Source organism: Pseudochaenichthys georgianus, chromosome 19 (genome assembly GCF_902827115.2).
Source record: "Pseudochaenichthys georgianus chromosome 19, fPseGeo1.2, whole genome shotgun sequence".
Classification (NCBI taxonomy): Eukaryota; Metazoa; Chordata; class Actinopteri; order Perciformes; family Channichthyidae; genus Pseudochaenichthys; species Pseudochaenichthys georgianus.
The window spans coordinates 23,017,212-23,028,880 of NC_047521.1; the positions used below are offsets into that span (position 1 = coordinate 23,017,212).

An 11,669-nucleotide genomic window follows, 5' to 3' on the forward strand; every position below is an offset into this window, starting at 1 on the left:
AAAAGATTGCCTTTACTGAAGTGAGATCGTTCCGCCGATTCGTAAACAAAATAGTCCCTACAATGTAAATGTTACTAACAAATGAAGACCAAAAACAAGAAAGAACTTTAAAACGAAGTAAAATAAAACAAATGTATATATAATTTCCGAAAACATTAGTTAATCCGGGGGATTTCTTTATTTACTGTATGTTTGCAATGTGGCGGAGTGATACCAAGGGAGCTCTATGGAAGTGGTGAGAGAAGTCATGGGACGGATCTACTAGGTAGCATAGCTTCCGTTAGCCATTCGTCGGTGTACATTGTAGGACATGGTACAGTATAAGTTTAGTCTGATGTGATATTATAGAAACATTTCTGTGTGTCACGTCCCGTAGATGTTTATGGATTGCCAGAAGTTGAAGTGACTTTGAGCGGACTTACAGGTAAGGTTTAAAAACATTAACGTTTCAAATGTTTTTTGTAACGGTCAATCTGAGGCCATTAAACGTACGTTGAATTCGTCGTTAGCTAGGCGTTGAATGTGTTACTGAAAACCGTTTATTGTGTGGTAATGACTTATTTCTGATTTAAAATGGCAACATCGTGGCAAAACTACACGTGGGGTTTCGCAGAATTGTCAGCAGTGGTTTTTTAATTAAAGTCACGCAATCGATTACCTGCTAAATTGCAACAATTACATCTAATTACGTCGACTAAATGTAAAAACATAATGGTTGCCAAAAAAACATCCATAGCTTGCATCGGTCAGTTATGTCACTCGAAGTAAAGTTAAGCTTTAAAATACGATCTTTGTTGCATGTTTGTTAAAGGCTTCTATCTATAATATGCTTTATTTTCTGTAAATGTATATTTAGAAGATGTACTTTTTTGTGTGTTTTGACACTTGTGTTTGCATATGTTCCCAGGTAACGTTACGAAAATGCCTTTGCATGGAAAAATTGTCGTGATAAAGAGGAGTGGAGGAGATGGGACTGAATTTCCTCTTACTGGAACATGCTTGTTTGGAAGGTAAGATCACGAAAATGTGAATTTAAAGTTGGTGTGCTATGTCAGACTTCAGATTCAAAGTTCCTTTTAACTTTTGTCATCCTAATTGTACTAGTTATTATCTTAAGAAATGCATATTTGTCACGACAGAAAGCACATGTCATTGTAGGATTTAACCCTACTACGTGTAGCCTCATGTTGAGTTCAACAGTTGTGCTGTAAAAACCTCTACTCTGGGGGCGGGGCTTAGCTGCCAACGTCACAATCGTGCATGCCGGTCTGCTCTTGTTCTTGCATCAAGCACAAGGGACTCTTTATTGTTCCCTTTTATCTTAAAGCCATCGACTATTTGTATTACTGCCTATGAACAAGCGCCACTTGCATGTAAACCTAGTGAAAATCCACCTAACATACCACTCTTTTACTTTTCTGTGATCTTGCAGGGTGGCCGAGTGCGATATTCGTATTCAGCTTCCTCATGTATCCAAGGAGCATTGCAGGATTGACTTGAATGAAAATAAAGAGGTAATGACGCATTCCAAACACGTCCACACTGTTTTAACAGGGTCCCCGCGGATCCTTAAAAAGTCTTAAACGTCTTACATTTATTTTTTGATATTAAAGGTCTGGAATGTTAGCAGGGGAGGTATTACATTGTATCTGCGGCAGAATTAATGAGTGTGTAGGGGGATATTGGTTTCCATTGGTCTACTGCCATACCGTTTTTTGTTAATGCGAAGGCAGTCATGTTGGGTAATGTGCTCTGAATATTTCCCGATATTCAAATGCAATAAAATTCAGTAACGGTTTATACTGTTGTCTATTCTTTTTTCTTTTTAGGGGTCACAAAAGTCATTACATTTGTACTTAAAACATTTGCAACCTGTTTAACGTGCTACAATATCTTGGATTTTGGAGATATTTTTGTTTTTTTAATAGCATTAAGCAAAATGATGTATTGATATTTTGGTCAATATACTTATTGTGTCGATTTAGAAGTAACATTGGTTTTGAATTCTCGGTTTGTAATTGACCTAGATGGAAGTAAAAGACTAGTTTTGAGTTACTACAGACAGCTTGAGCATTGTTTGTGTTTGTCCCTCCCAGGTTGTTTTGACTAATTTGAGCTCAACGAATCCTACCTGTGTCAACGGAGAGGCTTTGCAGCAGTCTGAGCGTTTGAAGAACGGAGATGTGATAACCATTATTGATCGCTCTTTCAGGTGAGCATGAAAGTTGTTGCCTCCAGAGATTTTAACAGGATCAAACTGAATTAGTTAGTATCAGCACTTGCACTTAAAGGGGACCTATTGTGCAAAATCCTCTTCTCCATGTCTCTTCTACATCAACATGTGTCCCCTCTTCTTCATGTCTCTACATCAACATGTGTCCCCTCTTCTTCATGTCTCTTCTACATCAACATGTGTCCCCTCTTCTTCATGTCTCTTCTTCATCAACATGTGTCCCCTCTTCTTCATGTCTCTTCTACATCAACATGTGTCCCCCCCTCTTTGTAAAGAGACTCTTAAAGTTTCAGGAAAAAATATTTGCTCTCTTTTTGTCCTGATCCATTTATATAAAAACCTGTCTGAAAATGGGCTGATCAGATTTTGACCACTTTGTCATAACAATGTTTTGGCTTGTGTAACCATTAGCCAATCAGCAACCCAGGTAACCCCCCCCCCCATCACCTGAATCTCCTCCTAGAGCACCATTGAGTTCTTTTTAACCAAATCTCTCTCAGAGGGGCGTGGGGAGGGGCTCCTTATTTTCATCTAAAGTAACAGACAGAGAATCAGCACTTTTGGAACAGGGCTGAAACAGAGGGGATTATGGGTAATGCTGCAATGATCTGTTTGTAGCCAAACACTTCAGAGACATGTTCTGTATATATCTGAGACCTATAATATGTTGATGAAGAACTGTATAATAGGGGACCTTTTAAATAATATGATCCTCAAGTGTGTAAAAAAGAGGAAGCATTACATTTTAATAAACAGAAAGAGTTGAGCATAATCTGCTACCAACAGATGTCACACACTTCCCTAATCAATTTACCACTTCAGTATCTAACCTTATTAAAAACAAAGTGACTTAAAACGCTTGCATGCAAACCATGTGGGCACAGTCTGGAGAAGTGCAAGAATCATGAAAGTACTCAAAGATGCTGTTCTTAAAGTGCACATTTAGAGACAAAAAGCAATCAAGAGTTCTGGAAACTAAATCTCATCCATATGCAAGTTCTGTTTCTATTGTAACTTACAATTTCTTTCTGAATTGTCCTTACAGGTTTGAGTACCCTCCTGCACCCACCCCAAAGAAGAGGTCTTCCAGAGGAGGCCTAACTGAAACCCTCAAAGTAATTTACCCATTGGTATCTTTTAGCACTAAAGCCTTGCAGCCATCCCCATGTCTTGAAATGGCCTACACTGCTGATTAATTTAATAAATGTGTTAATTACATTTTCTTCAGGTTCACCAAGATCAGCAAGTTGGGGACAAGGTTTCCACTGAAGTTTCCACAGGTGAGACTGTGGTTATTATACATTAACAAGTGCTTTATTTAAAGACAATGTTGCAGAATTGGAACTTTTGATCAAATGCTTTGGAAATTGGATAAATAAATCATTGATTATACAGTTTAATATTCATCCCGGTCAATAAATATCTGGCATATCAATAAAAAAAATCAGATTTTCCCTTGTCCTCCATTGCCTCTGGTAGTTTAGTCATTTAAAGGTGGGGTAGGTAATACACTTCAGAAACACTTTTTGTTATATTCCATGGAATGCTCTTAACATCCCGATGGCAATGAATATATTAAATGCTTTGACAATAAATACATAAATGTCATCTGTGGAAGCCGTGGCGCTGTGAAAAGCACGACCAATCATCTGAGCCGGCCCGGCTAAAGTAACTGGATGGCCTACCTGCCTGTCAGCCTTCCATCTGTGCACAAACTTATCTCGTGCCCTCATTGGTCATGTGCGCGTTCGTGTGTGTTGGAGGAGGGGCTCTTTAAGGAAGTCTGAAGGAAGGGGCAGATTTTTTTTCAGCTGCACTCGAGCTGGTTTCTCCAATCTTGTCCAACATTTATTTAGAATATTTGTAATGCTTGCCAGTGTACATTTGTATTTTATTAATTGTTTTTAATGTGAAGTTTTCTGTTTTGCTTATTTTTAGACCCTCATCTGAAAGATGGCACCAACCAAGAAAACATCCAGCGATCTCTGGATAAAACCATGGAGGTGGAGCCAAAGCAGGACAGCAGCCTGCAGCAAAGCAAAACCGCCTCCCCCTTCGGCGACCTGTATCAAATGATCAAACAGTCCCTGGATGTGAAGACCCCTCGGAAATCTTCTGCCAGTGTCCTTCAAACCCCCACCTCCAGGTTTTGCACTCCAAGACCTGTTTCTGTCAGGGGAAATGAGGGCAAAGCTGTCATTTCAACAGAAGACAAGAGCACTCCCCAGAAGGAAGAAGCTAAAGTCCCTGTTGTAGCTGAGGAAACAAAGGAGGCTGAAAATGTCTCTCAGTCTGCTAAGAAGCAGAGAAGGTCCTTCCAGACTCCTTCTACAGAGATGGCCGCAGCTGAAAATGCTGCCCAGTCTGAAGAGACTACTCCACAGAAGAGAGTCCGTACACCCCCCCAGAGGTTTACATGTGAGGAGTCGCCTGTGAGACGAAGAAGTAAGGAGGCAACACCTGCTGTTACTAAGGAACAAGAAGAGACCTCTCCCATAACAGAGAAAGGTAATGACCTGGAGTTTCCTAAGGAATTCAACTAAATATCAAAGCATATGAAAATTGATGTATTTTTCCTGACGTATCGTGTTCATTTAATTCCCTAGTGAAAGAGAAGTCCAAAAAACGCAAAAGTGGAGAAGTCGTGTCCGACATGCCCGGACCAGATATGAAGAGGAAACGTGTTTCCTTCGGCGGCACACTGTGTCCTGAATTATTCGACAAGCGTCTTCCTCCTGATTCTCCATTGCGCAAAGGTGCAACACCGCGTGTGTCCAAAACCAAGAACTCCCTCCTGAGACGAGCATCCGCCAGTGGCTTGTTAGAGGTAAGACTTTGTGGTGAAGACATCTCTCAATGTTATACATCATATTCATGTATTTTAAAACGTGTCTTGTTCTTTTTGTTGGAGTTTGAAGACGAAGAAAGTCCTGCAAAAAAGAAGACTCCTGCAAAGAAATCACCCAAATCCAGGACCCCCTCTCCCAAGACTGCAAGGGGAAGGTCTTCCTCTGTCGGTGGATCTCCAGAAGTCCTGGCTCCGAGTGTCCAAGGGCGTTTCTCTGTGTCACGCATCATCACACCATCTCCTGGAGCAGAAGATGTTGTTCCTGTTGCTCCTAAAGTAACCCAGAGGAGGAGGAGCACCTCACGGGATACTCAAAGTGGCGCAACATTAATGCGCAGAAGAAGTGGCATTTCACGGGCATCTATGAAAGGTATGTTTGACCCTAAAGTGTAAAATATACCCCATTAACACTGTTTGGAGTTGATCATGCTTTTATATTGATAATAAAAGTGTCATTATTTGTTTACCACATTCAAATAATTTGAACCCCCCCCTTTTTTTTTTTTACTGCTTTCCTTTCAGTCAACAATTCCTGGGCAGACATTGTGAGATTTGGGCCAACTAAGCATCAAGTCTTTGCTCCAGTTATACATATGGTTACCAAAAAGACAACAAAGGCGGCTGTGCCCAATCCACAGGTAAACAACTAAGATGCTAACAACCAGCATATCTTGGACCGAATGACCTTTAACCATACTGCCAATAATGTCAACACTTACTGTACTGGGTTTATATCTTGTGATCTTAGCATGGTTAAAGGTGGGGTAGGTAATTCACTTCAGAAACACTTTTTGTTGTATTCCATGGAATGCTTTGACAATAAATACATAAATCTGGTTGAGCCGTAGCGCTGTAAAAAGCACGACCAATCATTTAAGCCGTCCCGGCTAAAATAACTGGATGGCCTACCTGCCTATCAGCCTTCCATCTCGTGCTCAAACTTACCTCGTGCCCTCATTGGTCATGTGCGCGTTCGTGTGTGTTGGAGGAGGGGCTCTGTAAGGATGTCTGAAGGAAGAGGCAGATTTGTTCCTGTTGTGTACTTTCAAATTCTAGCGCACTCGAGCTGGTTTCTCCATTCGTACCTACCCTACCTTTAACCATTTTTAGAACTACATTAACAATCTGTTTCTCAATCTTCTTAGACTCCTGCGAGAAACATCATGGGCCATGTCAGCACTGGTCACGCGGATTCCCCTGTTACCATTGTTGTGGGCAGAGCTCAACAAAGAGTTGTTCCAACTGGCGCTGCACCAAGACTGGTCCCCAATCTTGCACTCCTTAAAAAGAACATGAAAATGGACGAGGACTTCACTGGTAATTTCCCCCTTTTTACATCCTAATAAATTCAAACTCTTGTTTTTGGTAATGTACGTTGGAATTCAATATTGTACTTTGGTGTTTTCAGGAATTTCTGAATTGTTAAAAACCCCTGCGGTAAAGAAGAGATCTGTAATCAATGAGAACAACGCCCTAAAGACTCCAGTGGGAGCATCTGTGGTTGAACCATCAGTGCTGAACACACCAGAGGAATCAGGTACAGTGTGTGTGCTGTTTCTAAATAGGAGTCAAAGCATGACATTTGTATTAGATCTGTGGCAAACACAAGTCTATGATACTTATTTTGATGTTCAGCACTTCAAGAATAAAAAAAAAACAAAGCTATGGTAGGGCTATAAACAGACTACATCACAGGTGCTCGATTTCACATCAACACGCTAAGATAAAGATTGACTTTTATTTATTGGTGGTGTTGGCAACTGCCTGTTTAAGAAATGTAGAAACTTCATACATTCACAGGTATTTACTGATGTAGAATAAAATGTCCTAAGCATGTTTTAACAGACCTTAAAGGTGAGGTAGGTAATTCACTTCAGAAACACTTTTTGTGATATTCCATGGAATGCTCTTAACATCCCCATAGCAATGAATGCATTAAATGCTTTGACAATAAATACATAAATGTCATCTGTGGAAGCCGTGGCGCTGTAAAAAGCACGACCAATCATCTGAGCCGGCTAAAATAACTGGATGGCCTACCTGCCTGTCAGCCTTCCATCTCGTGCTCAAACTCATCTCGTGCCCTCATTGGTCATGTGCGTGTTAGTGTGTGTTGGAGGAGAGGCTCTGTGAGGAAATCTGAAGGAAGGGGCAGATTTTTTTCGGCTGCGTACTTTCAAATTCTAGCGCATTCGAGCCGGTTTCTCCATTCTTACCTACCCTACCTTTTTTAATTCCGGCATCTAACAAAATACAGTAAAAAACTAAGATTAGGGAACCTGGAAATGCTAACAGATTTCAAGTTTTAGAACCCATTTCTGAACCACTGTATTGCCTAAGGCTAAAGAGTTTTACAAATTAACCCATTAAGTAACATGTTTTTAATGTGACTTATTCTCCAGGTGAGATGATGGTGTCTCCACTGACCGTGTCGTCTTCAGTGAAAAGCAGAAGCTACAACAGTGAAGCAGTGCAGCGCCTCCTCAATGATGAAGCTGAAGAGTCTAGCTGCATCAGTGAAGTGCCCGTCTCCAGCGAGCAGCAGTGCACAGATCTGAAGAAGACCTCCGCAACAACTCCCAAACAGAAGCCAGAACTACCAGAGTGTCTCACCGAAGTGAAGAGGATCAAGAAGACGCCAAAACAGAAGTCCGAGCCGATCGAAGACCTGAGAGGGAAGATTCTGAAAACTCCTAAGCAGAAGCGTGAACAACAGGAAGACTGTCTCACCGGAGTGAAGCAGATGATGGCGACTCCTAAACAGGAAGCTGTAGAGGACATCAAGGTGGAGCTGCTGACAACTCCCAGTGAGAAGGTTGAACAACAAGAGTCCATCGCCGTCGTTGAGGTGGTTTGTGAGACCCCACAAAAGGAGGCTGAACCCATCGTAGACCTTCAAGAAAATGTCCTGGAAACTCCCAAAGCTCCAGAAGCAGAAGCCACACGTGTGGATGATGTTGAGGAAACTGAAGAGACACCGGTGCAAGAATCTGAGGAGCCATCTGAAACGACCGACATGTTAAGTGCGAGCAGTGTGGCCCCAGCGGAACTTGAAGACCTCACTCGGGATGAAACAGTTGATTATACTTGTTGTGAAGTCAAAGCAAAAGGTTAGTTGGTTCTTAAGTTGGATGAGATCAATATGAAAAAGGAGAAATAAATAACAAAGACATGAATGTAGGCCGCATTACAATAAATGACTGAATATTTTTGTGGTTTTTGCACTTTGTCCCCGAAGAGCCAGAAGATGATGTGCCATCAGATGTCCAGGATGTTCCCGAAGTTAACATGGAGAAAGGTATGTTGACTAATATTTATCCCATTATTGTTCTTATATTAATTTGTACTTGAGCTATATTATGTTATGCTAAACCTAATAGAAAGGAACCTTAGCAAAAATAAATTGTTGACATTACAAATAATTATATAGCTATTAATACAACAATACTTTTCAGTTTTTTCACTATTGTGTTTCATGTCTAATTTCTGAAGCAGATGCAAATGATGTCGTCGACGATATTGAATCATCAGATGCCGCCAAAACTGTCTCTGAAGCACCTGTAGATGAGATTGTAGCTGTGGAAGAACCCAAAATGGAGACTGTTGTTGATGATGTATCCGAAGAACCAGAAGTGGTCACAGTAGATGAGAAGGTTACTGAAGAACAACCTATGGAAGATGCCGTTGAGACGGTATCTGAAGAAAAAGTAGACACCGTAGAAGAGACTGCATCCGAAGAACCTAAAGTGGAAACTGCTTCTGAAATAGTCACAGAAATGGACACTGCTTCCTCAAAGCCCGACCAGAAGAAAAAATCTGTTCGAGGCAGAAGGACCAAGACGGTTGAACCTGAAGAAGCTGATGGTCAACAGGAAGCAGTAGAACAATCTGAAGAGCCTGTCATCCCTACACCATCCAGAGGAAGAAGGGTGAAGAACACTGAAGCAGCTGCCTCATCTGCTGTCAAGCAAATAAAAAGAGGCAGAGATGCTAAGTCTGAAGAAAGCCAAGATGTTGAGCTCCCAGTTGAGGAAAGTGAGCCTCTTCCCACCAAAGCTGCTCCTAAGCCTAAACGAGGAAGCTCTGTTAAAAAAGCTTCTGAGGTCCAAGAGGTTCCCCTCGTCAGTGCCACAAACACGCTCAAACGTGTCGGGAAGGGAAAACAAGCTGCTGAAGAACCTGAGGCTGAAGAGAAGAGTGAAGAAGAGCCAGCTCCGGTCAGAAAATCAAGGGGGGCGAAAAAAGAAGTTGCCCAAGCCGTTCCAGCGAAGAAAGCCCGTCGAGGTGCAGCTCCAACCCTCGAGGAGACGAGCGAAGAATCCACAGTTTCAGAGCCGGCACCAGCTCCAGTAGAGCCGGTCAAAAAGGGGAGGCGGGCAGCAGCAAAGCCCGCCACAGTGACCAGCGAGCCAGAAAATCCCACTGAAGATTCAAGCAGCGCTGTTCAGGTAGACGCCAAAACACCCAAAAAGAAGGGAAAACAAGCTGCTGTAGAACCTGAGGAAAAGCCAGAACCTGAGGCTGAAGAGAAGAGTGAAGAAGAGCCAGCTCCAGTCAGAAAATCAAGGGGGGCGAAAAAAGAAGTTGGCCTAGCCGCTTCAGTGAAGAAAACCCGTCGAGGTGCAGCTCCAACCCTCGAGGAGACGAGCGAAGAATCCACAGTTTCAGAGCCGGCTCCAGTAGAGCCGGTCAAAAAGGGGAGGCGGGCAGCAGCAAAGCCCGCCACAGTGACCAGCGAGCCAGAAAATCCCACTGAAGATGCAAGCAGCGCTGTTCAGGAAGACGCAAAAACACCCAAAAGAAAAGGAAAACAAGCTGCTGTAGAACCTGAGGCTGAAGAGAAGAGTGAAGAAGAGCCAGCTCCAGTCAGAAAATCAAGGGGGGCGAAAAAAGAAGTTGCCCAAGCCGTTCCAGTGAAGAAAGCCCGTCGAGGTGCCGCTCCAACCCTCGAGGAGACGATCGAAGAATCAACAGTTTCAGAGCCGGCACCAGCTCCAGTAGAGCCGGTCAAAAAGGGGAGACGGGCAGCAGCAAAGCCCGCCACAGTGACCAGCGAGCCAGAAAATCCCACTGAAGATTCAAGCAGCGCTGTTCAGGAAGACGCCAAAACACCCAAAAGGAAGGGAAAACAAGCTGCTGTAGAACCTGAGGAAAAGCCTGAGGCTGAAGAGAAGAGTGCAGAAGAACCAGCTCCAGTCAGAAAATCAAGGGGGGCGAAAAAAGAAGTTGCCCAAGCTGTTCCAGCTAAGAAAGCCCGTCGAGGTGCCGCTCCAACCCTCGAGGACACGAGTGAAGAATCCACAGTTTCAGAGCCGGCTCCAATTGAGCCGGTCAAAAAGGGGAGGCGGGCAGCAGCAAAGCCCGCCACAGTGACCAGCGAGCCAGAAAATCCCACTGAAGATGCAAGCAGCGCTGTTCAGGAAGACGCAAAAACACCCAAAAAGAAGAGAACACAAGCTGCTGTAGAACCTGAGGCTGAAGAGAAGAGTGAAGAAGAGCCAGCTTCAGTCAGAAAATCAAGGGGGGCGAAAAAAGAAGTAGCCCAAGCCGTTCCAGTGAAGAAAGCCCGTCGAGGTGCAGCTCCAACGCTCGAGGAGACGAGCGAAGAATCCACAGTTTCAGAGCCGGCACCAGCTCCAGTAGAGTCGGTCAAAAAGGGGAGGCGGGCAGCAGCAAAGCCCGCCACAGTGACCAGCGAGCCAGAAAATCCCACTGAAGATTCCAGCAGCGCTGTTCAGGAAGACGCAAAAACATCCAAAAGATCCGTCAAGTGGAACGCAGACGTGGAGGCCCTTGAGGTTCCAAAGGCAACACCTGTAAAGGCAGTCCGAGGGAGGAAGTCAAAACTCTGCACCAAAACTGTGTCAATGGATGCCGACAAAACTGAAGAGAAGGATCTCTCAGACAAAGTTGTTGAAGCTGCGCCCGTGAAGAGAGCCAAGCGAGTGGCAAAGGTCGTTGTTGAAACTGCGGACGAGGCCGAAACTTCAAGCAAGGTGGAAAGTGTTGAGACTGAAGCACAGCCTAAACCCCGCAGAGCAAGAGTCGCTAAGAAATAAAAGCATTTGTACATTTGTCTTAATCCTGATGACCTTTTTCCCTTTTAAAGTCTTTTTGTACTTTGTCATTTTGTATTAGTCATTTTGGCATTTTAGAAAGTGTTTTTAAAAATAAAGCTCTGCCTTTCGTTTCATTACAGCAGGGAATGTTGTTTTAACCACTGGTTTCTGCCAATCATTGCATCCCGAAAAAGGTTATTAAATGTTGGTCAATGGTTTGAATGAAAACTGTCTCAATTTTTCTTTAAGTCCAACAATTATTCTGGTACTCTAATACCATTTTGTAAGAAAGACCGGGATACTAATTCACCAAATAGCTTAAAAGCACTGGAAGCTTTTATGAATCCTACTTGAGGTACAGATACTGCTCTAGTCCATTATTGTTCTGAATTTTGAACAGAAACTGCTGTGAAGACTGAAAATAAATGGCTTTTACATTTTCTGGTGCAGGTTTGACTTAATAAGCAGAGGCAAGAGCAAAAACAACATGGGTTTTATTCACAGCACTACAAATATTACTTTCTTAGGG

General features: G+C 43.0%; 1 protein-coding gene across 2 annotated transcripts; it reads left to right on the forward strand.

The window, feature by feature from the left end:
- Positions 1-261: 261 nt before the first annotated feature.
- Positions 262-11,580, forward strand: mki67 (marker of proliferation Ki-67). 2 transcript variants are annotated; one of them, XM_034106752.1, is made up of 15 exons: positions 262-424; positions 908-1,010; positions 1,433-1,514; positions 2,097-2,212; positions 3,279-3,348; positions 3,462-3,513; positions 4,172-4,741; positions 4,840-5,060; positions 5,145-5,451; positions 5,604-5,719; positions 6,227-6,398; positions 6,490-6,618; positions 7,484-8,191; positions 8,320-8,379; positions 8,574-11,580. In XM_034106752.1, exons 2-15 carry the CDS (start codon positions 922-924, stop codon positions 11,138-11,140), a joined length of 5,259 nt encoding a protein of 1,752 aa, XP_033962643.1. In that variant the 5' UTR covers positions 262-424; positions 908-921; the 3' UTR covers positions 11,141-11,580. The 2 variants fall into 2 exon arrangements, with proteins under 2 accessions (XP_033962643.1, XP_071062762.1); XM_071206661.1 differs by having other exon boundaries at positions 8,577-11,580.
- Positions 11,581-11,669: the final 89 nt, after the last annotated feature.

Coding starts and splice junctions, on each gene's coding strand:
- mki67 (XM_034106752.1), top strand. CDS start 922: ATGCCTTTGCATGGAAAAATTGTCGTGATAAAGAGGAGTGGAGGAGAT. Junction 5,061..5,144: donor CCGCCAGTGGCTTGTTAGAG/GTAAGACTTTGT, acceptor TTTTTGTTGGAG/TTTGAAGACGAAGAAAGTCC. Junction 5,452..5,603: donor TTCACGGGCATCTATGAAAG/GTATGTTTGACC, acceptor CTTTCCTTTCAG/TCAACAATTCCTGGGCAGAC.